The sequence below is a fragment of the Oncorhynchus gorbuscha genome, linkage group LG06, assembly GCF_021184085.1.
Source record: "Oncorhynchus gorbuscha isolate QuinsamMale2020 ecotype Even-year linkage group LG06, OgorEven_v1.0, whole genome shotgun sequence".
Lineage (NCBI taxonomy): Eukaryota > Metazoa > Chordata > Actinopteri > Salmoniformes > Salmonidae > Oncorhynchus > Oncorhynchus gorbuscha.
In genome coordinates, this window is record NC_060178.1 from 80,090,501 (window position 1) to 80,118,329 (window position 27,829).

General features: G+C 44.0%; 1 protein-coding gene across 8 annotated transcripts; it reads left to right on the top strand.

Moving 5' to 3' along the window:
* Positions 1 to 1,252: 1,252 nt before the first annotated feature.
* LOC124038388 (SMC5-SMC6 complex localization factor protein 2-like) lies at positions 1,253 to 20,914 on the top strand. Of its 8 annotated transcripts, none has more exons than XM_046354214.1 (16): positions 1,254 to 1,460; positions 2,641 to 2,678; positions 5,810 to 6,345; positions 7,418 to 7,475; positions 7,974 to 8,136; positions 10,226 to 11,825; positions 12,202 to 12,281; positions 12,523 to 12,645; positions 12,824 to 12,991; positions 13,111 to 13,213; positions 13,404 to 13,633; positions 13,716 to 13,980; positions 15,438 to 15,761; positions 16,083 to 16,247; positions 16,414 to 16,482; positions 19,243 to 20,914. In XM_046354214.1, exons 1-16 carry the CDS (start codon positions 1,408 to 1,410, stop codon positions 19,834 to 19,836), a joined length of 4,569 nt encoding a protein of 1,522 aa, XP_046210170.1. In that variant the 5' UTR covers positions 1,254 to 1,407; the 3' UTR covers positions 19,837 to 20,914. The 8 variants fall into 8 exon arrangements, with proteins under 8 accessions (XP_046210171.1, XP_046210170.1, XP_046210168.1 ...); XM_046354212.1 differs by lacking the exon at positions 1,254 to 1,460 and adding an exon at positions 1,776 to 1,932; XM_046354213.1 differs by lacking the exon at positions 1,254 to 1,460 and adding an exon at positions 1,776 to 1,932 and having other exon boundaries at positions 7,977 to 8,136.
* The last annotated feature ends 6,915 nt before the right edge of the window (positions 20,915 to 27,829 follow it).

The following is a 27,829-nucleotide window of genomic DNA, read 5'->3' on the forward strand; positions in this document are numbered from 1 at the left end:
TGTCCACCAGAGCTGTTTCCAGATAATTACATGTTCATTTCTCTACCATAAACCTTCTCCAATGTCATTTTAGAGAATTTGCCTGTATGTCCAATCGGCATCACAACCACAGACCACGTGTAACCACGCCAGCCCAGGCCCGAGAACAGTGATCTCTGGAGAGCCACAGGGTGTGCAGGGTTTTGTTACAGCCTTTCACTAATACACCTGTTTTGAAATCAACTGTTCATGAACAGAATTAGTCAGATCACGTGTGCTAGTGCTGGGCTGAAACAAAAGCCTGCACACAGTTTCCGGCTTCTTCACCTGTGGGATCATCAGAGAGGGAGGGTGGGGTACTGAACAGTATTTTTGTCTGTAATACAGCCCCTTTGTCAGGGAAAAAAACGCATTCTGATTGGCTGGGCCTGGCTCCCAGTCATGTCAAATCCATAGAATAGGGCCTTTGGTATTTATTTCAACTGACTGATTTCCTCATTATGAACTGTACACAGCAAATATTTGAAATTGTTGCGTTTATATTTTTGTTCAGTATATTGCATCCTTCCACAAGGTATAATCCCGACAGAAATCTAGGGATGCTACCCAATAAATTGTTGCGTTTATATTTTTGTTCAGTATATTGCATTCTTCCACAAGGTATAATCCCGACAGAAATCTAGGGATGTTACCCGAGAAATTGTTGCGTATATATTTTTGTTCAGTATATTGCATCCTTCCACAAGGTATAATCCCGACAGAAATCTAGGGTTGCTACCCAAGAGACACGACCCAGTCAAATCTTCTTGCTCTGTATCTATGGACAAGACCCAGTTGTTCGTTCTAAATGTTCCATTGCCATACTGGCTGGTAACGTTCTTATCCCTTGCTTTGTTAGCTAGCCAACCACGGTGAATTTACAGTCACGTCATTTCATTGAATATATCCATAAAAATTATGCTGATTCATGATTTCGACTGCCAGACACATGCATTACTATGCAACAGCTGGATATCGAATTTGAATATTGAAACAATGTAGCAAATGTCAAGAGACAGACAGCAAGTTTTATACAAATATCCGCGGTTGAAAACGAAATGTGAGAATGTCTAAATGGTTTTTACATTGGAGATCAAGTTTATAAATGGCCTGGATGTGATGATGAGACAGTGGATTGCGCAGTCAGATGGAACAGCATAAATAGCCATTTTCATATAATAGATTTAGTCGGTGGTAATTTGTGGAATAGACACTGGTTTAAATGCGGTTTTAACCAATCCGCATTCATGTTTAGACCCACCCATTGTGGAAATTAACGAAAATGGCGGGTATCATAACAACTTTACTGCAGGCGGGAGAGTGAAAGGAAGTAAAGTATCAGTATTGATAGTCTGATACGGAAACAAATACATAGCGAAGTCAATTTAAATGTTAACTTGTTCTGTCATAATGAGAAAAATACAATCTGAAGGAAATGGGAGGTAAGAAACTAACTGCATTCCAGAAGATATAGCTAGCTAGCTAAATAATGCTAGCTAACGCTACCTAAGATTGTTTATAACTAACAAAAGATATACCACTAACTGTCCTTTCCAATGGGAGCACATGAATGATAGTGGGCAGAACAAGCAAGCTGGTGGGCAGAGCCAAGCACGAGCTAGCGAGATCCTATTGGGGCGTTGCACATTTCCGTTAGGGAACGTCTACTCTGATGTGTGCAATAATCCAATTGGAACGTGCACTCCTAAACAACGCACTTTTTATACAATTTGGCAAGCAAAGGGTAAAGTCTACTTAGCCCATTGTGTTTGTAACAGGTAGTTTTGGCTAGAGAAAAACTGTATCGAGATCAAATGTTTCATCGATGATAACATTTGTAGGACGGCCAAAATTAATTTCTGCCAATGGTCTTCAGTGGAAACGTCAACCGGATGCTTCAGATTTATACATCCGGTGAAACATCTGTCTCATTGTTCTATCTGTGACGGTATTGTGCAACATAAACTAACCATTGTGAGCTTGTCGAAACTTTTTGACTTGTTAGTCATAACTAGTAATTACTAGCTTTGTAAGTTAGTCATCTCACATACAGATGTGTAACCTAGCTAGCTAGATGTTCCTGGCGGAAGTCTAATTAACATTGGGAGCTATCTAACGTCACCTAGCTAGTGGAGTGCTAGCTATCTACAGTAGATAGCAATATATTACAAGTCGACAGAATATTTTGTTGCTAGAGTAGCAAGCTAAAAACCCAAACGTGTTGCGTTGTAGACGATTTTTTTTAAATGCTAAGACTAAGTTAACGAGTGAGACACATTGCTTTGTATACTTAATGTGTTATTGTCAATTAGGCCTAACTAGCCAACTTACTGTTAGTATCCTAGTTAATGCACAAGTATGTGAGCGAGACAGGTTTGACAGGTGTAACCCATCTACTTCAGTATAGGTCGTCATTGTAAATAAGAATTTGTTCTTAACTGACTTGCTTAGTTAAATAAAGGTTTAAAAAAATGAAATACTTTGCCACAGTCAGGTTGCTCTTTCCATTGTATGAATAACTTGTATGCCATTTTCAATGTTTAATTTACTAAAATACAGCATAATGTTGAACCTGACTTTTTGGGGAATAATTTCTTGGCTGACTTTTGTCTGTTGTTACAGATCAATTGCAGACTACTTGTCTCCAAAAGGCAGTATTGGTGAGTTTCAGATCTTGACACAACTGATGAAACGACACTGAACTCAGGCAACCTATCTATATACAAACACACATGATTTCACTACACGTAGATAACTGGTGCCTGCTGCTTCGTGTGGCTGCCTCAGGTATTGTCACATGCTCATGTAACGGAGTGAGATTGTACTTACAGTTGAAGTCAGAAGTTTACATAAACTTAGGTTGGAATCATTAAAACTAGTTTTTCAACCACTCCAAAAATTTATTGTTAACAAACTATAGTTTTGGCAAGTCAGTTAGGACATTTACTTTGTGCTTGACACAAGTCATTTTTCCAACAATTGTTTACAGACAAATTATTTCACTTTTAATTCACTGTGCAAAAAGTGCAAATCGATCACAGAACAACAGCAAAGGACCTTGTGAAGATGCTGGAGGAAACGGGTACAAAAGTATCTATATCCACAGTAAAACAAGTCCTATACTGACATAACCTGAAAGGCTGCTCAGCAAGGAAGAAGCCACTGCTCCGGTTTACGACTGCACATGTGGACAAAGATTGTACTTTTTGGAGAAATGTCCTCTGGTCTGATGAAACAAAAATAGAACTGTTTGGCCATAATGACCATTGTTATGTTTGGACAAAGGGGGAGGCTTGCAAGCTGAAGACCATCCCAACCGTGAAGCACGGGGGTGACAGCTTCATGTTGTTCGGGTGCTTTGCTGCAGAAGGGCCTGGTGAACTTCCCAAAATAGGTGCCATCAAGAGGATGGAAAATTATGTGGATATATTGAAGCAACATCTCAAGACATCAGTCAGGAAGTTAAAGCTTGGTTGCAAATGGGTCTTCCAAATGGACAATGACCCCAAGCATACTTCCAAAGTTGTGGCAAAATGGCTTAAGGACAACAAAGTCAAGGTATCGGAGTGGCCATCACAAAGCCCTGACCTCAATCCTATAGAAAATTAGTGTGCAGATTGGAAAAAGTGTGAGTGAGCAAGGAGGCCTACAAACCTGACTCAGTTACATTACATTACATTTAAGTCATTTAGCAGACGCTCTTATCCAGAGCGACTTACAAATTGGTGCATTCACCTTATGACATCCAGTGGAACAGTCACTTTACAATAGTGCATCTAAATCTTAAAGGGGGGGGTGAGAGGGAATACTTATCCTATCCTAGATATTCCTTAAAGAGGTGGGGTTTCAGGTGTCTCCGGAAGGTGGTGATTGACTCCGCTGTCCTGGCGTCGTGAGGGAGTTTGTTCCACCATTGGTGGGCCAGAGCAGCGAACAGTTTTGACTGGGCTGAGCGGGAGCTGTACTTCCTCAGTGGTAGGGAGGCGGGCAGGCCAGAGGTGGATGAACGCAGTGCCCTTGTTTGGGTGTAGGGCCTGATCAGAGCCTGGAGGTACTGAGGTGCCGTTCCCCTCACAGCTCCGTAGGCAAGCACCATGGTCTTGTAGCGGATGCGAGCTTCAACTGGAAGCCAGTGGAGAGAACGGAGGAGCGGGGTGACGTGAGAGAACTTGGGAAGGTTGAACACCAGACGGGCTGCGGCGTTCTGGATGAGTTGAAGGGGTTTAATGGCACAGGCAGGGAGCCCAGCCAACAGCGAGTTGCAGTAATCCAGACGGGAGATGACAAGTGCCTGGATTAGGACCTGCGCCGCTTCCTGTGTGAGGCAGGGTCGTACTCTGCGGATGTTGTAGAGCATGAACCTACAGGAACGGGCCACCGCCTTGATGTTGGTTGAGAATGACAGGGTGTTGTCCAGGATCACGCCAAGGTTCTTAGCGCTCTGGGAGGAGGACACAATGGAGTTGTCAACCGTGATGGCGAGATCATGGAACGGGCAGTCCTTCCCCGGGAGGAAGAGCAGCTCCGTCTTGCCGAGGTTCAGCTTGAGGTGGTGATCCGTCATCCACACTGATATGTCTGCCAGACATGCAGAGATGCAATTCGCCACCTGGTCATCAGAAGGGGGAAAGGAGAAGATTAGTTGTGTGTCGTCTGCATAGCAATGATAGGAGAGACCATGTGAGGTTATGACAGAGCCAAGTGACTTGGTGTATAGCGAGAATAGGAGAGGGCCTTACACCAGCTCTGTCAGGAGGAATGGGCCAAAATTCCCCCCAACTTATTGTGGGAAGCTTGTGGAAGGCGACACAAAACGTTTGATCAAAGTTACACAATTTAAAGGCAATGCTAACAAATACTAATTGAGTGTTTGTAAACTTCTGACCCACTGGGAATGTGTTGAATGAAATACTATTATTCTGACATTTCACATTCTTAAAATGAAGTGTTGATCCTAATTGGCCTAAAACAGGGAATTTTTACTAGGATTAAATGTCAGGAATTGTGAAACTGAGTTAAAATGTATTTGGCTAAGGTGTATGTAAATTTCAGACTTCAGCTGTATATATAATCTTTTATTTTACCTTTATTTAACGAGGCAAGTCCGTTAAGAACAAATTCTTATTTTCAATGACTGCCTAGGAACAGTGGGTTAACTGCCTGTTCATGGGCAGAACGACAGATTTGTACCTTGTCAGCTCGGGGATTTGAACTTGCAACCTTCCGGTTACTAATCCAACGCTCTAACCACTAGGCTACCCTGCACCAATGCAGGTGAGAAACAGATCATGTTTTTTTTTAATTATTGGGTTGTGACTTGGAGCAGTAACAGGCTACAGCATAATGCTTCATTGTTGTGTCATTTGGTGTTATGGTTACACTAACCCTTGAACTGCGTCAAAACCCTGGCTGCTTCTGCGTGGTGTCTGTTTCTTTGTCTGACTTTGTGCATTTTGTTTGACACCTTGGCACAATAACCATAACAAACTATATAGCTTACATGATTATTCTGGGCTCAAACTCAGAACTATTACTTGCTCACTTTCCCTGTATTCTGAAAATACTTGATTTTGAGTTAGCATAAATTGGTTTATAATATCTTGTTGCCCTTCGTATAGTGGTGGGCCACAAAATGCTTTTGGGCCGTTAACCTGCATTAATACAGTGTACGTTTTTGTTTTGAGCAAACTTGTGGTGCACTGGGAGGGGATGGTTCATCCATATGGTGCTGGGTTATATCTCTCCTGGTTTATTTGCTTACACCTGTTTGTTCTTCCTCCTGTGTTTGCAGTCAAAGATGTCATCCCTCTAGGGTTGCCTGGTCCCAAACCCTCCCCGGCCGCCTCCTACCTCCAGGTGACCCCCATGAAACCCTCTCAGCCCCGCGGATGCCTGTCCAACCCGAACACGCACCCCCTGCCAAAACGAGTGCCACCCTTGACAAGCCCAGGACTGGACCCAGTGAGGGCCAAGCCCTCTCCTGGACCTCACCCTCCTCAACTGCCAGGGGTGCACCACCGAGCTTCTGGGGGTGGAGGTGGGGATGAAGCCAAGGATGGCAAGGCCAACTTAACAAACCCCATCACCAGGAAGATACAGACTTCCCACAGCCCTGTGACCCCTAACCCCTCTAGGAGTATAACCTTGGACCCTAGGGTTGGTACGGGAACAGGCATCAGTGATGTTGGGAGCTCTAGCGCTCTGTTTACTGCTGGCTTGCCCCTCCAGTCTACCCCCCAGTACACAGCAGGTGATGACAGGAAGGACACAATGAAGAACGGTTGTCCACTGTCACACACCATGTGTAGCCCTGTCAATCCACAGCAGGTAGATCCCGAAACGTGGTGTCAGCAGCAGATACAAACACAGACCATAATCTAAACTCTCACCTTACACAGTTCAATAATTACAATTCAATAATAAGGTTTCCATCCAACCTTTATGTGGAATAAAAAACATTCACGACAGACTTGATGGAATTAGCACATTTGTCGGTAAACTTTACAAATGTTGATAAAACAAAGTACGCTATACAAGGTGGGATCTTTTTGTGAAATGGAGGTGGAAACTCCTTTATGCACTAATATTGATGTCATAACCATCATATCGAAGTAAATTTGGAGTTGGGCAATGACATGTCTGGTCCTCCCTCTACGACTTGGGAAAGCATGCAGTTTATTAGCCTACAGATAAAATAAGTTATGATGAACTTCACAGGGTGGTGAAAGTGCAGAGTGATGAGCTTGGTGCTCCTTGCCAATAAATATGAAGTCTTATTCTGGTGACATGACGATTGATGCTTGGCTGCCGTTTGACAAATAAAAATAATCTCATGTTGGCAACCTACCCGCACTGTATCTGCAAGCTGTTGGCTAGGGGTTCCCAAAATGTTTCACCCAGGTCCCCCTTCCAGCATTGGGGAACATCCAGCACTGTGCCCCCCCCCCCCCCACAGTCTGGGAACCACTGGGTTAGAGAGCACCTATCAAGACCAGAGTGGGCACCTTTGCTATGTAACTCAACATTTGTTATGACAAATGCGATGGAAACCCATTTAACTTGTATATTTTATTTAACTGCAAAAGTTATTTTATGTGCACTATGTCGTCACGCATAGCCTTTTTATCGGCAACAAGTCAATTGGATGGAAACATCTCTATTGGAAAAATGTGACTATTGGTTTTAATGCAGGTTTGAGAATATTTGCGTGCAATCTGTCACCATTTGGAGGGAAATCCATCTACTGATGTTGATATTGGCTCAGTTGGTAGAGCATGGTGCCTAAAATGCCAGGGTTGTGGGTTCGATACCCACAGGGGACCAGTACAAAAATGTAGGCACTCACACCTGTAAGTCACTCTGTATAATATAAATGACTAATATGTTTGTTTTTCCACAGAGTGGTGGTTCCCTGGACAACAGAGGAACCACTCAAACTAGCAAACTGTTCACTCCAGGTACAAATTATACCTAACTTATGTAAAATAACAAGCACAACCTAGACCTCTTAGTTTAGATTGCTGAATAGATTACTGAACCTGTGTAAATGTAGTCTATAAACAAATCAGTAGGGTAACCATCTCCAAATGATGTTTCAATGTTGTTTTTATACAGTAACAATGCTGATGCAGACAAGTATAGTAGTTTCTGATGCCCCTCTGTCATTTGACTAATGATTTGTTGAGAGTAGTAAACCATGTCAATTATGGCTAACTTCGCATGAAATGCAGCAGTTAGCTGATGGAAAAATAGAGTTGTAATCTAGTGGGACTCTGTTTTATTGTAATGTGTGTTAAATGACTTTTTCCCCTCGTTTTATGAAAAATGTAATTTTAACGTTTTCACATCTATTGAAGGGCCTTTCTAGAACCCACTTACTCATTCTATAGTATTTTACTTTTTGAACTATTCGAGTTGTTGTTTTTGATGCTGCTGCTGCTGCTTTCTCCCACCAGTAGGCACCAAATCCCTGTCACAGAAGAGGGGTAGAAACCCAGACTTGGAGGAGAGAACGAAAGGGGAGGAAAAGGCCAATAAGAAACTGCGTCCGGAGGACTTTAGGCCAAACTCAAGCCCCGCCCCTATCTGTACCAGTCACCCACCCTATGGAACAGCCAGGTGAGAAGGGTAGACATTCAACACAACGTGGACCCTCTCTTTCTAAAATTATCCGCTGAAATTGTTGCAACCCCTATTACTAGCCTATTCAACCTCTTTCGTATTGTCTGCGATCCCCAAAGTTTGGAAAGCTGCCGCGCTCATCCCCCTCTTCAAAGGGGGAGACACTCTAGACCCAAACTGTTATAGACCTATATCCATCTTGCCCTGCCCTTTTTTTAAATCTTTGAAAGCCAAGATAATAAACAGATCACCGACCATTTCGAATCCCACTGTACCTTCTCCACTATGCAATTTGGTTTCCGAGCTGGTCTCAGCCACGCTCAAGGTACTAAACGATATCATAACTGCCATCGATAAAAGACTGTACTGTGCAGCCGTCTTCATCGACATGACCAAGGCTTTCGACTAGTCAATTACCGCATTGTTATCGGCAGACTCAATAGCCTTGGCTTCTCAAATGACTGCCTCGCCTGGTTCATCAACTACTTCTCAGATAGAATTCAGTGTGTCAAATCGGAGGGCCTGTTGTCCGGTCCTCTGGCAGTCTATGGGCATGCCACAGGGTTCAATTCTCGGGCCGACTCCTTTTCTCTGTATAGATCAATGTTGCTCTTGCTGCTGGTGATTCTCTGATCCACCTCTACGCAGACGACACCATTCTGTATACATCTGGCCCTTCTTTGGACACTGTGTTAACAAACCTCCAAATGAGCTTCAGTGCCACACAACACTCCTTCCGTGGTCTCCAACTGCTTTTAAATGCTAGTAAAACTGCATGCTCTTCAACCGATTGCTGCCGGCACCCTCCCGCCCGACTAGCATCACTACTCTGGACGATTCTGACCTAGAATATGTGGACAACTACAAATGCCTAGGTGTCTGGTTAGACTGTAAACTCTCCAGACTCACATTAAGCATCTTCAATCCAAAATTACATCTAGAATCGGCTTCCTATTTTGCAACAAAGCCTCACACGCCAAACACCCTCGTAAAACTGTCTATCCTACCGATCCTTGACTTCGGCGATGTCATTTACAAAATATCCCCCAACCCTCTACTCAGCAAACTGGGTGTAGTCTATCACAGTGCCATCCATTTGATCACCAACGCCCCATATACTACCCACCACTGCGACCTGTACGCTCTCGTTGGCTGGCCCTCACTACATATCCGTCGCCAAACCCACTGGCTCCAGGTCATCTATAAGTCTTTGCTAGGTGAAGCCCCACCTTATCTCAGCTCACTGGTCACCATAGCAACACCCACCTGTAGGACACGCTCCAGCAGGTATATTGCACTGGTCAACCCCAAATCCAACACTTCCTTTGGCTGCCAATGACTGGAACGAATTGCAAAAATCTCTGAAGCTGGAGTCTTATATCTCCCTGTCTAACTTTAAGCATCCGCTGTACACAGCCAATCTGTAAATAGCACACCCAACTACCTCATCCCCATATTATTACTTACCCTCTTGCTCCCTAGTATCTCTACTTGCACATCATCATCTGCACATCCATCACTCCAGTATTAATGCTAAATTGTAATTATTTTATGGCCTATTTATTGCCTTAACCCTCTACTCTTCTACATTTGCAAATACTACATAGAAAAGTATATATTTCTTTTCTTTTGTGTTATTGACTGTACGCTTGTTTGTGTAACTCTGTTGTTTTTGTCGCACTGCTTGGCTTTATCTTGGCCAGGTTGCAGTTGTAAATGAGAACTTGTTCTCAACTGGCCTACCTGGTTAAATGAAGGTGAAATAAACATTTTAAAAACTTGATTTGTCCCCATTGGGCAATTACTATTAGGGTTAACTTTGCATGAAGTGTACATGCTGAAAATTGCTACAGAAAGACAGACAATGGAGTAAGCCAACCTTATATTTTGGGTTCTGATAAGTTAGATAATTGTACTATCTAGGCTCATAAGGGATTTCTAAGTTATTTTTTACATGAATCAATGAATATATCATCATTTGAAATAATGATTGAAAAGCTGTAAATCTTGCTGATTGTGATATTTTGTCTATTTAGTCTGGTTTGCGATGGCTAAATGCTCTGTTGTAAATACCACCCCCCCCCAGCCCATCCTACCTGAAGAAAATCTTCATGAAAAACAGTCTGAACTCAGGTCCTATTCTGAGTTTGAAGGAGCGTCTCACCCCTAAGAAGACGGAGGGAGGGATGGCGAGAGGGATGGAGATTGTTCCTACTTCTCCACTCCCTTCACCCAAGCCTGCGAGGCAGGTCTTTAACAACCGAGGACAACCACCATGCAGGAACAGTGTGAGGGAGAATAGCAATCCTCAGTGTAGATACAGTGGAATGAATCACCAATCTGTCAACTCTCAATCTGTTTATAGTGGTAGTAATCTCCAATCCGGTCACCCAGCGAACTTGCCTGTCAAAAGTGCTAGTAGAGGAGAATGCAGCAGAGGGAAAGAGGGCAGAGCAAGAGCGCCAGAGAGTAGAGGAAGAGAACCGACAGGTCGCACCGACAGAAGAACCCCCAAACCTGTCTCGAGGTCTCACAGCTCATACTCCAACTGCTCTAGTTCTCTGCGCCATCTCGGATTGGCACAGAACCGAAACGCCACTCGCCCCCGGGGAATGTCGGCCTTGTCGGATGACCTGAATGACCTTTTTACTCCTGACCCCATAACCTCTAGCCTGTCGAGAGCAGCGATGACCTTTTCCTCCAGTCCCCAGAGAGGAGACGGGTCGCCCTCTGTACACAAGATTCTTGTGTCTGGTGTGTCGGCTACAGTCTGTGGTGCTTCTAAAAGACTGCAGCCCACCTCTGTAACAAGCCCCAGAGAAATCCCCCAAATCTCCCCCTCGGAGCGAATCTCTGGCCCCAATATCTTTCCCTGTAAGGTAGCGGCAGTGGACCCCTCTAAACTACTCCTGGGCCCTAACATCTACTCTCCCTCTTTTTTAAGGCTGGAGTCGTGCGGGACTGACTTGACTAAATTAAAGACCGCCTCGTACAGGACCATCACCTGCACTTCCTCAGGGAAGCCATCATCCCCTAAGGATGAGTCTGTTATGATGGAGGATGTCGCATCCAAACTGAAAACTAGTCCTACTTTTCCCGCTTTGAGACGGTTTGCGGATGAGTCTGTTAAGACAGAGGCAGGACCCAGATCTCTTGGTATTCCTTCAGCGGGCTTGGAGTCACCTATGGATGAGCATGCCAACCTCAAGAATGAGTCTTCCGCCCTGAAAACTATCCCCCTCTCAGCCTCCGCAAAGTCCATGTTAAACGACGAGTCGTTTAACATGGGGACTGCAGACTTCAAAGCCAGCACCAGCTCTCCCTTCCTCCCTTCTCCCACCTCACGATTGGACCGAAAAGGAAAGGAGGGTGAAAAGAGGAAGGAAGGAGACCAGAAGAGTTTATCATTACTTGAGGAAGGAGAAAAAAGAAGCAAGATGGACAATCCCCAGAAAAGTCTGATATTTTTGGAGGAGGACCCTCTGGATGTGGAGCTGGGCCTAGGCCTCGACCTGGGTCTAGACTTGGAGCTATCTCAGGCCAGCAGCAGCAGCAGCAGCAGTGAGGACGAGCTGCCATCCCTGCAGCAGATCCTGGACCGTACCGCCCGCCCCCCAGACACCCCAGAGAAAGGAACCTTCACTGCACCCAGCACCCCTGTTGGGCCCCGACACCACAGCCAGCTGGTAAAATGCTACTTTCTTAGGGCTGTGTTCCAAATGGTGTCCCTATGGACCCTGGTCAAAAGTAATGCTCTATGGGGTGCCATTTGGGACTCAAGATTATTGTTTAAATGTGTATTTACTCATTGTAATGTTCCAGTTTTGAAGTAGGCTTAAATGTGCAGTATAGCAACGATGTAGCAGCTACTTTCTAGCATGTCGTTTGGTTATGTTTCGTTAACCTACAGTAGAAGGTTAGAAAACTTCAAATTACTCATTTGAGGTGCAGAAAAATAGTGGACTACATATCCCAAGTCGTCACTAACAATATTACAGTGTGTTCCACTAGTATGAACTCGGTCTAAATGAGGTGATGACGTTTGTGTGTTCTCTCTGGCAGCCTGTGACGTCTAAAGCCAAACCCACAAGTTACAGGAACAACCTGGACGAGATGCTGAAGGAAAAGGAGAGCATTCAAAGGTATTGCTTTATCATACCTGACTATTATTGGTGCTATTTTCTCCATGTGGGTCAAGGTGATGGCAAAATCACTGCATTGCTTTAAAATGACAACATGACATGACATTGTTCTGCCCTTGTCTCCACCCCCCCAACCCCCTTAGAGGTGTAGAGGTCTCTGCATTGCTTCAACAAGACTTCTATGTCATATCGTATGCGTACTATGTCATAATGTGTGCAATGTCATGGTTATTCCCCCAAGGTCTAAGGAGATGGAGACCAAGCTGCGTCTCTCCTGTGAGGAGAACCTGCTGAGACTGGCGGAGGAGGAGGAGGAGGATGAGAGCGCAGAGAACATGGAGGCGGCCATCTCCCACCAGCAGAGGTAACAGCACATACGCTTAACACACACACACTTAAATGCAGAGTAGGAGAGCACCGAGAACATAGAAGAGGCCATTTCACACAAACAAAAGTAATAACAGAGGAGACACGACAACAACCGTTTGGAGACCACTGGGAAAGGGTGAAATGACCACAATTCCACATTCTTCTCCGCCCAGGGAGTTCCTGCAGCGTTTCTCGGTGGTGTCCAGTGCCATCCGAGACCTGCACCCCGGCGAAGCGATGTTTAGCCTGGACAACTTTGGCCGTCTTTTCAGCCAACACACACTGCAGCTGAGACACTGTAACGTCTCCCCTCGAGACACCGCACAGAAAACACTACTCTGGTAAGACTTTTTGTGTGAGTGAACAGGCTGAAAGAGAGGCAGTTCAATGTTTAGTTCTAACCTCTCTTGCTCCCATCACCCTCATTTTCTCTCTCTCCCTCCCCCTTGGTATCTCGCAGGTCCACTCCAGACCAGTTCAGGTCCCATGTCAGTTCCGAGCTGATCCAGAGAGCCTACCGCTCCTCCCCCTGCCCTCCCCAGGTGGCCCGTTGGCTCTTCCAGGTACTATTCCACACCCCCTTTTACAAATAGATTTGTTTGAATAATTGCTTGAATTAAATGTGCCAATGGATGGATCTGTCTTTCTCTCTCTCGTGGTATGCAATGTGTTTTTAGGGGAGGGGGGGTTAATCAAATGAGGATGGCTTATTAAAGAAAGACTTGACTATCTATCTCTCCCTCCCTCCTGTAGATGGTGTCAGTCCACTCAGACAAGCTGACCTGTCATCAGGTACTAAAGGCCCTTAAAGATATTGCCTGCTCCGCTGCTGAACACATGATGCTGAATAAGAATGAGCGCTTTGAGGTGTGGGTGCCCAGTGTTGGAGACGTGACCCTGGTCTTCATGAACATGGGGGTTCCCTTCGTCACCCTGTTCCCCCTGGAGAACCTACAACCCCCCTTCACTGAGGGAGACCTGCTGTAAGCATGTGTCAATATAAACTTTGTTCATAAAAATGTGATGATAGACTGATAATAACTACCTGTGTGTTTGTCTGTGTAGAGAGGGCTTCCAGATCAGCACAGAGAGCCTGTCCAGTAAGAAGGAGCTCAGCACTTTCCCTGAACACAACTTTGATAGCGTCATCAAGTACCTGTCTCAATGTACGTCGTTGTGCCCGCGGGCCTACAGTGACGGAGAACTGTTGTTACTCCTGACGGTGGTGAGCAGAGTGGGCTTGGACACACAGCTCACCCTCCAGCCCACTGAGCACCTCCGCTCTCTACTGCGCAACCTGATCAGCAGCATCAGGGACTGGGACGTCATGGTCAGTCAACCTTTAATTTCTTTCTCCTGCGTGGTCCAGTAGAAAACAGTCATGTATAACCCCGATGGTTGTGGGTTCAGTCCCCGCCTCAGCCTTTCAAACTTAATCTCCGACTTGCCTGTGTCCGCCGTCTACTTAAGCGTAACCATACTTAAAGGGCAATTCCACCACTTTCCAAAATGTAATTCATTATTTTCAGCACCATACATCTGAAAACATCACATCTGTTTTGTAAAGATAAAGATTTCTATTCAATCGGTATCGCTGAAGTTCAGCGAAACAGCACGATCGAAATATAAAGGTAATTTCCGAGTTGAGCTGACATATGCATCGTTTACCGTGACTGCCGTCTCTTCTAACGTGGGGAGCATTACCTTTTACATTTCTATCGAGCTGTAGTGCAGCTCTTCAGTACTACGGATTGAATTGAGTCCAAAGTGAAAAAGTTCAATATGATGTGTTGAAAGTAAAAACATTTGAATAAACGTGTGGTTACATGGGGAGCAGGGAAATGCCCTCCCTCTGGCTGGAAAGCATTGCGGGTTTTGAAAATCACTGGCCATGTCTGAATACTCGTACTTCCGTTATAAATACTAAGCATTTTGGAATGCAAAAATGTCATGTTTTTATCGTATGTCAAATTTAGATGATTGAGTACTTTAAATTCTAGGATGTTATACTCATTTTGGTTTTTCATCTAATAGAATTTGGAGCACAATATGGAGGAATACAATTATTTCCAGACCCACATGTGATTGGGACGGCAGGTAGTCTAGTGGTTAGAGTGTTGGGCCAGTAACCAAAAGGTTGCTGGATCGAATCCCTGAGCTGACAAGGTCAAAATCTGTCGTTCTACAAGGCAATTAACCCACTGCAAGGCAAGGCAATTAACCCACTGTTCCTAGGCCGTCATTGTAAATAAGAATTTGTTCTTAACTGACTTGCTGAGTTTAATAAAGGTAAGCTGACAACAGCTGATAATCACAGGACGACACGCTATGAACAAATGGCGGGAATCGAATGCAATTGCACATTTGACTCATTCTCAGAATGAATGCGCCTCGTATGTTATGTGTTGCTTACTGCTTTCAATTTAACTCCACAGTACGATGTAAGTGTTGTATGATAGCCTATGTTGTATGATACACAGCATGTAGTTTCTGTAAGTAGTAGGCAAGACCGATTTCGGACGCTGACATTTTTAAAAATCCTACTCTATGATCATGTCTTCGAGGACTTGTTTAGGACCTTATCTTTTTAGCTGCTGAACAAAAGTAGACACTGGCGATTTAATACATGAGGTTGAAAAGGGAATTCCCCTCCTAAACCAAGACAATGTCAAAATGTTGTTCTTCTTTCTCTAGGTTGACTTTTCTTCGCTCGGTAAACTCATGTCACTTTTGTGTGTGTTTTTTTCTGCTGTCTCATGTTGATCTATGTCCTGTTTCATCCTGTAGCTGCCCAGGATCTGCATGTCGCTGATTGACCTGAGTGATGACCATCACAACTTACGCTGGTTGGTCCAGCTACTGCCAGACAACATTCGCGGCAAGCAACTCAGGAGACACCTCAGTGTGTCGGCCATCTCCAAGCTGCTGAACATCAGATGCACTTACAGGCCCTCCAATACAGAGTTCCAGCTGTCAGACCTGCGTCGGTACCTCCCCCGCATGCGCCCATCCTCACTCCTCCGGGGCCTGGCCGCCACCTTCAGGAGGAGTCAAAACGCACACAGAGAGAGGGAAGAGGAGGAAGAGGACTGTGCCACTCTGGACCAGCAGGTCAGCAAAGGGTTATTTACCAGGGTATATAAGGGTCATTTTGCAACAGAAAATGTTTATGCAACAAAACACGTTTCTTATTGGACAAGTGCAGCAGCTAGTCACTCCCAGCTTAGGTTTGTTTGCTTCCTTCTGGTTCCTAATTAGTATACCCCTGTTGTTCATGTAAATCAGGAGTACTAGGGTTTTGTTCATTAGGGCAGACAATGAACAGTGACTTCAACAAAAATATGTTTTTATTGGGACCAATAATCCAAGTAGTCCCTCCCCGGTTCAGTCAGTGTACTTCTGTTTGATGCCTAATGAACATGTTGTTTTCAGGCTTACTACCTCTGCTACAGCCTCCTGGCCCTGGCTAACGAAGCCACCAACTTTGAGTTCTTCCCTCCGGAGCAGAAGAACCAGTTGTTGTTGCTATGTGCTGAGCTGGAGAAACATATCAAGTGTGACATCAGGGAGAGTGAGAAGATGCTGTACAGGAGCAAGGTATGTGGTCACTCCTTCCATATAGACATTTCAATGGATCTGTAACCCACATAAATGCATTAATGATATGATCTCTCTGGTTAAACTGCTCTTAACCCCCCCCTCGCTCACTTCCTCTCTCTCCGCTCTATCTTTCTCGGTTTTCTTTCTCCCTCCCCCTCTCCAGGTGAAAGACTTTGTAGCCAGGATCTACACCAAGTGGCAGGTGCTGGTCCAGAGAACCAGGCCTCTCCAGGTAGACCATGGCATAACTACAGTACATAAAGACATAGCTAGAAGTGTTCTAAACTCAGCAAGAAAAGAAACATCCCTTTTTCAGGACCCTGTCCTTCAAAGAAAATTTGTAAAAATCCAAATAACTTCACAAATCTTCATTTGTAAAGGGTTTAAAGATTGTTTTCCATGCTTGTTCAATGAACCATAAACAATTAATGAACATACACCTGTGGAACGGTCATTAAGACACTAACAGTTTAGACAGTAGGCAATTAAGGTCACAGTTATGGAAACTTAGGACATTAAAGAGGCCTTTCTATTGACCCTGAAAAACACCAAAAGAAAGATGCCCAGGGTCTCTGCTCATATGTGTGAACGTGCCTTAGGCATGCTGCAAGGAGGCATGAGGACTGCAGATGTGGCCAGGGCAATAAATCGCAATGTCCGTACTGTGAGATGCCATAGACAGCGCTAAAGGGAGACAGGATGGACAGCTGATTGTCCTTGCAGTGGCAGATCACGTGTAACAACACCTGCACAGGATCAGTACATCCAAACATCACACCTGCGGGACAGGTAGAGGACGGCAACAACAACTGCCCGAGTTAAACCAGGAACATACAATCCCTCCATCAGTGCTCAGACTGTCCGCAATAGGCTGAGAGAGGCTGGACTGAGGGCTTGTAGGCCTGTTGTAAAGGCAGGTCCTCACCAGACATCACCGGCAACAACGTCGCCTATGGGCACAAACTCACCGTCGCTGGACCAGACAGGACTGGCACAAAGTGCTCTTCACTGAATAGTCGCGGTTTGGTCTCACCAGGAGTGCTGGTCGGATTCGCATTTATCGTCAAAGAAATGAGCTTCACTCTGAGGCCTGTACTCTGGAGCGGGATCGAGGTGGAGGGTCCGTCATGGTATGGAGAGGTGTTTCACAGCATCATCGGACTGAGCTTGTTGTCATTGCAGGCAATCTCAACGCTGTGCGTTACAGGGAAAACATTTACATTTACATTTAAGTCATTTAGCAGACGCTCTTATCCAGAGCGACTTACAAATTGGTGCATTCACCTTATGACATCCAGTGGAACAACCACTTTACAATAGTGCATCTAAATATTTTAAGGGGGGAGGGGGTGAGAAGGATTACTTTATCCTATCCTAGGTATTCCTTAAAGAGGTGGGGTTTCAGGTGTCTCCGGAAGGTGGTGATTGACTCCGCTGTCCTGGCGTCGTGAGGGAGTTTGTTCCACCATTGGGGAGCCAGAGCAGCGAACAGTTTTGACTGAGCTGAGCGGGAACTGTACTTCCTCAGTGGTAGGGAGGCGAGCAGGCCAGAGGTGGATGAACGCAGTGCCCTTATTTGGGTGTAGGGCCTGATCAGAGCCTGGAGGTACTGAGGTGCCGTTCCCCTCACAGCTCCGTAGGCAAGCACCATGGTCTTGTAGCGGATGCGAGCTTCAACTGGAAGCCAGTGGAGAGAGCGGAGGAGCGGGGTGACGTGAGAGAACTTGGGAAGGTTGAACACTAGACGGGCTGCGGCGTTCTGGATGAGTTGTAGGGGTTTAATGGCACAGGCAGGGAGCCCAGCCAACAGCGAGTTGCAGTAATCCAGACGGGAGATGACAAGTGCCTGGATTAGGACCTGCTCCGCTTCCTGTGTGAGGCAGGGTCGTACTCTGCGGATGTTGTAGAGCATGAACCTACAGGAACGGGCCACCGCCTTGATGTTAGTTGAGAACGACAGTTTGTTGTCCAGGATCACGCCAAGGTTCTTAGCGCTCTGGGAGGAGGACACAATGGAGTTGTCAACCGTGATGGCGAGATCATGGAACGGGCAGTCCTTCCCCGGGAGGAAGAGCAGCTCCGTCTTGCCGAAGTTCAGCTTGAGGTGGTGATCCGTCATCCACACTGATATGTCTGCCAGACATGCAGAGATGCGATTCGCCACCTGGTCATCAGAAGTGGTTCTGTAGCTCAGTTGGTAGAGCATGGCGCTTGTAACGCCAGGGTAGTGGGTTCGATTCCCGGGACCACCCATACGTACAATGTATGCACACATGACTGTAAGTCGCTTTGGATAAAAGCGTCTGCTAAATGGCATATTATTATTATTATAAGGGGGAAAGGAGAAGATTAATTGTGTGTCGTCTGCATAGCAATGATAGGAGAGACCATGTGAGGTTATGACAGAGCCAAGTGACTTGGTGTATAGCGAAAACATCCTCCTCCCTGATGTGGTACCCTTCCTGCAGGCTCATCCTGACTTGACCCTCCAGCTTTACAATGCAACCAGCCATACTGCTCATTCTGGGCTAGGGCTATTCCCCCCAGAAATGTCCGGGAACTTGCAGGTTCCTTGGTGGGAGAGTGGGGTAACATCTCACAGCATGAACTGGCAAATCTGGTGCAGTCCATGAGGAGGAGATGCGCTGTAGTACTTAATGCAGCTGGTGGCCACACAAGATACTGACAGTTGTATCTTATGTTCGTACAAATTTTTACACATGTTAAGTTTGCTGAAAATAAACGCAGCCAAAATACTTGACAGTGAGAGGATGTTTCTTTTTTTGCTGAGTTTATATATTGCTGGGAAGTACTGCCAGGGTAAACTATGGTATCGCAGAGCTGTGTTTGGTTTAATTCTGTGTATTTATCATTGCAGAGAGAAACTGCTCTAATAATGTATGTTCCCTACCTCCAGGGTAAGCTGTAGTAATTCATGTTTGATAGCAGTGTGATGTGTTTTATAGTAATGCAATATTTCTGTTGCCTCCAGGGTAAACTGTATGACTACTGGCAGCCTCTGCCTGAGGACGCAGTGAGCAGCAGCCAGGAGAGCAAACACTCCCACAGGGAGAGAGAAGAGGAGAGAGAGGATGAGGAGACAGTCATGGAGTTGGAAGGAGAAGACGAGGAGAGGATTGCAGAAAATGCTTTGTCCATGGAGGATGAAAGACGAGAGACACCGGAAAAATACTTGGCCATGGAGGATGAAGAGGGGAAAGTGGTGAAAGGAGAAGAGGAGGATAAGGAGGAGAGGATTGCAGAAAAGGCTTTGACCATGGAGGATGAAAGAGGAGAGATGCCAGAAAAATACTTTGCTATGGAGAAGGAGATTCTAGAAGGGGAGGAGAAGTTGCTGAAGATGGATGAGTTGGAAGAGGAGCGGATGGAACTTACTTTAGAGGAGTCAGGTGAGGAACGAAAGATGGAGGAAAAATGGACAGTAGTCAAGGCGGAGGAGAGGGTCACAGAAAAAAGGGAAGCAGCAGCAGTGGAGGAGGGAAGGAAAGGACCGACTGAAGGAGAGACTGATGAGAGGGGCAATTTAGAGAAAGATTCAGAGATGGAGGAGAAAGGTGAAGAATGAAGGGAGACTGAGAGAAACCAGAGAAGAAGACTGCAACGGAAGACAACCCGGCTGCATCTAGACTAAAGCTGAATCCAAAATGGCGCCCTATTCCCTTTTGACCAGAGAATAGGGTGCCATTAACCCAACTGTCTGCGTGTTTTTTCTCAGGTAAATCACTTCAAGTGAAGAAACGTTACATTATTAGTTTTTTTCATGCACTTTGTTGCACAATGCAAAAGACAAATCCTATCTACAGAAACTGAGGCAGTTCTATTAATTCATTTTACTATTTGCACTTGTTTTCTATTTTTGTTTGCACTCGATTTGAAGTTATTTCTGTTTTTAGAACCGTTCACTGACTGTGACCCCTCTGGTTATTTTTGTCACCCAACGTTAAACAGTTTGCATATATGACAATTGTTTTTGACGTTTTTGTTCATTTTGGTGTTCAGCAGCATTCGGCAGGTTTTTTTTCCGACTGTTCAACCAAATTTTTCTTGTGGCAAGCTGAAGTTTGCTAGTCGAAGTCTATGCCCCTTCGTCTGTTATTGGTCAACAGTAGGGAGTCTTCAATGAAGTGTGTTGTCATTCAATTGCAGACTACTAGTTCATGGACATTTTTTCACTTGAGATATACTGTACCGATCATCTTGGATGAAAAGTTGCGCAACTAAGACCTCTGGGAAATTAATTACACATTTGAGTTATCTTAGATTCATTCGGACTAATTTGAGGAATGTACTGGCTATGGCGTCTTAAGAGTGACAAAAAGTAATATTGCCACCTTATTCTCGTTTTACAAATGAATGTATTCTAACGGAATATGCGAGCGCAGCTGTTCACTTCGCCTAGCCGAGTTCTGATTGGAGCAAACCGAACCTATGAATGAGAACATCTTAACTGGGCACTGTTCCAATGAGTTAGCCAGCTAACTGCCCAAAATGTGTAAGAAAATTCATTTTTGCTAAATGTAGACATAAAATGGATACAGTATATTTGACTCGACAACTTATACTGAAGAAAAAAATATAAATGCAATGTGTAAAGTGTTGGTCCCATGTTTCATGAGCTGAAATAAAAGATCCCAGAAATGTTCCATACGTACAAAAAGCTTATTTCTTCAAATTTTGTGCACAAATGTTTACATCCCTGTAAGTGAGCATTTCTCCTTTGCCAAGATAATTAATCCACCTGACAGGTGTGGCATATCAAGAAACTGAGTAAACAGCATGATTATTACACAGGTGTACTTTGTGCTGGGGACACAAAAAGTCATCTTAAAACATGCAGTTTTGTCACAAAACACAATGCTACAGATGTTTCAAATTTTGAGGGAGTGTGCAATTGGCATGCTGATTGCAGTTGTCAACCAGAGCTTTTATCAGAAAATGTTATGTTCATTTCAATTGACTGATTTCAAATTGTTGCATGTTGCGTTTATGTTTTTATTCAGTAATGATAATGGCGGTCCGCAAACAAACATTTAAAGGTGCATGCTGCTACCTACTTTACGGGAGTGTGTGATCGTTCACGGTTTACAACATTGGCTCCAAATGTCAAAATCCTCCTACCTAACTCAGTACTTCTGAGAAAATAAAAAAATAGCCATACTAACATCTTATAGACCCTGGCCCCATCCCCAAAATCCCGTCCAACCTCAATGACCCTACACTTCAATCTTTCCCTCTCTTCAACAATCTAACATGTTATTTTTGCATTAATTTAAATGTGTCACATAACAATTTGCAAACAATGTAAAAATAATATATCAGAGTTAATAAAGCCACATACAAACATGGTCTCCTTTGTTTTATTTTTTGTTTTCTTGAGTAAGGCGGCTCCAAATGCAGGTGTTTCAGCCTAGTTCAGTGCTTTCAAATACGGAGCGTTGCGCCGTGATTGGCTCAGTGTTCTGTCACTCATGGGGATTACATCACTGCCAAGTGTAAGAGGAGACCTTGAAAATTCTCTCCCTTCAGGTGTTATATTAGAAGTGCCCATCCAAGAAGGCTCAATGTCATTGGCCACAGATAAAATTACTTTAAATCATGTTATATGTAAAGTAGCTTTGATTGGACTGATCATGTCAACATACTAAGGTGGCAGGGTAGCCTAGTGGTTAGTGTTGGACTAGTAACTGGAAGGATGCAAGTTCAAACCCCCAAGCTGACAAGGTCATTCTGCCCCTGAACAGACATTTAACCCATTGTTCCTAGGCTGTCATTGAAAATAAGAATCTGTTCTTAACTGACTTGCCTAGTTAAATAAAGGTAATACTTTCACAATCTTAGCGAATAGTCATCATCATGAATCAAGTCGACAATCTACTGGCAAATCCTTTTTAATCCTTGTCATATGAAGAGAAGTTATAGATAAAACGTATTGGGTGCTCAAAGGCCATTGGACATAAACATTACACAAGTTGGGAATCGTAAATTCAACGAGTGGTTTGGAAGGAATCAGTGACTGGCTGTGTGGTCCCAAATCTGGGATTAAGGGGCTCTTTTCAAAGTTTAAAATGATAAACATTTAACATTAGCCATGCTGTCAATGAAGCATGATTTGTGCCACGCTCAAAACCACTAACTCGGAACTGTGAAAACTTGACTTCACTTCGGTGAGTTCAAAACAACTGGGAATAAAGAAGCTCCAACTGGGAAAATATGTTTTGAACGGTCAACCAACTCTGAATTGTAAATCCAGCCTCCAGTTGTTTTGAAAGCATCATAAATCCAGAGAATGCCAGACTTTGATAACATTTTCCCACCAAGGACTGCCATGTCACCTTCCTGTTCAAGTGAGCACAGCACAACAAGGTGAGTCCAAAAATGTATTGTATGCTGCTGCATAAATGATGTAATATGCCAGGGAGATACAGTGGGGCAAAAAAGTATTTAGTCAGCCACCAATTGTGCAAGTTCTCTCACTTAAAAAGATGAGAGGCCTGTAATTTTCATCATAGGTACACTTCAGCTATGACAGACAAAATGAGAAGAAAAAAAAATCACATTTCTTTTTATTTCTTGAATCACATTCCCCGTGGGTCAGAAGTTTACATGCTAATTAAGTGTATTTGGTAGAAATGCCTTTAAATGATTTAACTTGGGTCAAACGTTTCGGGTAGCCTTCCACAAGCTTCCCACAATATGTTGGGTGAATTTTGGCCCATTCCTCCTGACAGAACTGGTGTAACTTGAGTCAGATTTATAGACCTTGCTTGCACACACTTTTTCTGTTCTACACACAAATTGTCTATAGAATTAAGGTCAGGGCTTTCTGATGGCCACTCCAATACTTTGACTTTATTGTCCTTAAACCATATTGCCACAACTTTGGAAGTATGCTTGGGGTGGGGTCATTGTCCATTTGGCAGACCCATTTGCGATCAAGCTTTAGCTTCCTGACTGATGTCTTGAGATGTTGCTTCAATATATCCACATTATTTTCCAGCCTCATGATGCCATCTATTTTGTGAAGTGCACCAGTCCCTCCTGCAGCAAAGCACTACCACAACATGATGCTGCCACCCCCGTGCTTCACGGTTGGGATGGTGGTCTTCGACTTGCAAGCCTCTCCCTTTTTCCTCTAAACATAACTATGGTCATTACTGTGGATGTAGATACTTTTGAACCTGTTTCCCCCAGCATCTTCATGAGGTCCTTTGCTGTTGTCCTGGGATTGATTTGCACTTTTTTGCACCAAAGTATGTTCCTCTCTAAAAGACAGAACGCGTCTCCTTCCTGAGCGGGTTGACGGCTGCGTGGTCCCATTGTGTTTGAACTTGCTTACTATTGTTTGGACAGATGAACGTGGTACCTTCAGGTCTTTGGAAATTGCTCCCAAGGATGAACCAGACTTGTGGAGGTCTATAAGTTTGGCTGATTTATTTTGATTTTCCCTTGATGTCAAGCAAAGAGGTACTGAGTTTGAAGGTAGGCCTTGAAATACATCCACAGGGACACCTCCATTTGACTTAAATAATATGATGTCAATTAGCCTATAAGAAGCCTTTATAGCCATGACATTGTCTGGAATATTCCAAGCTGTTTAAAGGCAGTCAACTTAGTGTACGTAAACTTCTGACCCACTGGAATTGTGATTAAGTGAAATAATCTGTCTGTAAACAATTGTTGGATAATTACTTGTCATGCACAAAGTAAATGTCCCAACCGACTTCCCAAAACTATAGTTTTTAACAATAAATTTTTGGAGTGGATGAAAAACGAGTTTTAATGACTCCAACCTAAGTGTATGTAAACTACCGACTTCAACTGTATATTGTGTTAGTAGCCCATGTGCCTCACCCTAATAATTTGGTCTATTTACCCCTCTTCATTTTGCCTACCATTCTGAATGTTCTGCTGTAGCCTATAACCTGTTTTAGTGAAATTAATATTGTAAGAGCTTTCATTTTCTGCTTTTATACCCCCTTTATTTATCTTACGGTTCTGACTTGGGGTACAGGGAGAACACTGTTAGAATGGCCCATGTTCTGAATCCTGTCACTGTACATTTCAAAAGTGCTAAACAAATAGTTATATTGACTAACGTTACTTCCGTCCTAGCACACTCATTAATGTCTTAATTTAAATTAAGGATTGCCTCTTATCCGCTTGTCATCCCCTTATGCCATATTTTGTACATCTCAATTGTCATTAGAAACCTCATTGGTTTAAGCAAGTCAGCCATATCAGCTATATATTTTTAAAAGGCAGTAAATGAGACTGAATTAACTGTTTCGCTGCCAGATAAGGCTCCGCTGATAGCCAGGTGTAGCAGCGGTAAGATGTTGGGACAGCTTTATATAGGCCCTAACAGTTTGTGGGCACCGTTTGTTACCGTTAAAGTGCAATTAATGTATTGTTTAGTGATGTATTGTGTAGGGCTTTTCTGGCATGCATCCCACTTTCTTTTTTTTTTTGTCCCACCAAGATTTACATGCTAAGATCGCCACTGGTAAGAATACATTAAGTAGTAGAGATGCTGTTCTCACGAGAAAGGATAAAGGTATTGGATCAATTTTGGATTGTGTACATCTACTCTTGCATGTGTGAACTAAAATATTGTTCTTTGATGGCTAAATAACAAATCATTCATTCTCTCTTCCTCCCCACCCCCATTGGTTGCACTGTTGCTATGTAGTGGAAATAGTTTTCATATCTTCACACCTATATGTAAAGAATAAGGAACAGTAAAATACAGTAAAAAGTGCTGCCAACTAGAGATCGACCGATAATCAGTCGGGACGGTAATTTGGGGTGATATTAGCACTTTCAAATCGGCCCTTGACTATCTCTCCTATACTCTGTGCTGCAACATCTTAAAGAGTTCTATCATCCTGTTATGAAGCCATAACTTCTGGTGTGTGCGTGTTTTAGGATTTAAAAAAACATTTTTTATACTTGCTTGCCATTTCATACTTTTCCACATGGTGGTGCAGTTGTTACATAAAACCGACATTGTGTCCTCAGCCAAAATACAGACAGACCCCAATACAGAGGCATCTCGAGGGCTGCGTTTAGACAGGCAGCCCAATTCAGATATTTTTTTCTCAGTAATTGGTATTTTGACCAATCAGCTCTGAAAAAGATCTGATTTGAAAAGATCTGATGAGATTGTTCAAAAATACCAATTAGTGAAAAAAATATCAGAATTGGGCTGCTGTCTAAACGCAGTCATATACTCATAAGCAAATGGGCAAAGACCACACATGGAACACTACTGCAGGTGGAATGAATGAAGGCCAAATTCACATTATTCACTGAACTTTATTATGGTATGGTTTTGATTTTAGCATTGTATAACACTGACTCAAATTCCTATAAATGATTTTGAATGACATTTGGAATCAGCGAGTGACTAGACACACAATTAGACTGAGCAATATCAACTTTTAATACCAGTTAAAGACAGGTGATTTCATCATGTTGAAATTAGGTATAAAATAAATACTGTGTATGGCTTTGATGAAAGGCATGTTGATGCAGCAATGTTGAGGTGACATTTTTGTGGTAACTGAAGCCACGACTCCCTTCTAACCATTGCTATTACAATAGCATATTTAAAGCACATTCAACAACATTGGATAAATCCAGGGGCACAAAGTTATATCCACAGAAACTTCCAGTCAGGCACGCATACATTTTACATATGGGTGGTCCCAGGAATCAAACAAACAACACACCATACTCTACGAATTGAGCCATACAGAACCACATATCATGACAGAGCCCAGACAGATAGTTTCAATAACAGCACTAAGGAAATCTTAAGTGAAGGGCCCAACTTGAGAGTCTCCTTAACAGAAGATGGTTTCTTAGTGCTGCTATTGGCAGTGTCAGATTGGGCTCCATCAGCATCTTAAGTGGTCCAGCGCCTGTGTTTAATACAATAAGAGGCAATAGATGAGCTAGCAATGCAGCAGCCAGGGGAATACAGAGAGCCCACACAGAAGGGATCTGTTCTGTAACCCAAGGAAGAGTGTTCCCTGAACGTGCAAAAACAACCAAACACAGCAGGACATAAACAGGTTATCGTCTCATTTTCTGTCGGTATAATGTGAACTTTCTCTCTTGTTTTGCTTATGCTGTGTAAAATAACTCCTGTCATCCCACAGGAGAGGGAATGAAGTAGTGTGTTATTAGTGATCTAGGATTTCTCTCCTTGTGCGTTTGTGTGTGTTCTGTGATACTGTGTTATTACTGAAGTAAGGTTTCCCGATAGCCTCCTGTAGAACATCTCTCCCAGGACATGTTAGAGTGTGTTAGAGAGACATTAGGGTCAAACAAGAAGGATGACCCTTCTCCTCTTGCTTGGCCTTCATTTAATGAGTACCTCTGGACAACTCACAATCAACCCTAACCCGATCAGGACCAGGGCCTTTGTTCTTTTAAGCAGAAATTAACACTTCATTCACCTTGGTCGGCAGAAATTCAAAACGGCAATATGCCTTGAAGATCCTCCCAGGGAGTAGATGAGATAGTAGTGTTAAAACAGCTCCAAACTGAAACACGATTAGCTTGTTTTCTGGACAAATCAGCTAGTTGATGGCAGCGAGAAGTCTGGTGGATGAGATGATGTGTGGCCTGTAAAAATTGATCTAAGTGATCTCTGAGAGAGAGAAGCATTCCTAACTGTTGGGTCATCAGGATTCTTATAAGCAGGCTTTAGTCAATTCACAAGGTGTCATGACACGGAGTGCACATGGGGGCGACCTTCTCTCTCATTCACACCAGAGTATGTGAGTGGAGCGGAGTGAGGAGTGGAGCGAGCCCAATTTGAGTGCAGAGCGAGTTTCACAAAGGCAAAAAATCTGATCTCTTAAAAGTTTTGTTCATTTTATTTTCTATACAATAGTCCCTGTGCCCAAGGAAGCGAAGGTAGCACTCACGTCTGTAGCCACCAAGTGCTTTGAAAGACTGATCATGGCTCACATCAACACCATCATCCCAGAAACCCTAGACCCACTCCAAATTCGCATACTGCCCTTACAGATCCACAGATGATGCAATCTCAATCACACTCCACATTGCCCTTTCCCACCTGAACAAAAGGAACACCTATGTGGGAATGCTATTCATTGACTACAGCTCAGCGTTCAACACCATAGTGCCCACAAAGTTCATCACTAAGCTAAGGACCATGGGACTAAACACCTCCCTCTGCAACTGGATCCTGGACTTCCTGATGGGCCGCCCCCAGGTAGTAAGGGTAGGCAATAACACATCTGCCACGCTGATCCTCAACCCCAGGTCTCCTCAGGGGGTGCGTGCTTACTCCCCTCCTGTACTCCCTGTTCACCCACAACTGAGTGGCCAAACACGATGCAACATCATGATTAAGTTTGCTCAGGTAGGCCTGATCACTGACAATGACGAGACAGCCTATAAGGAGGAGGTCAGAGACCGGGCAGTGTGGTGCCAGGACAACAACCTCTCCCTCAATGTGAGCAAGACAAAGGAGCTGTGGACTGCAGGAAAAGGTGGGCCGAACAGGCCCCCATTAACATCGC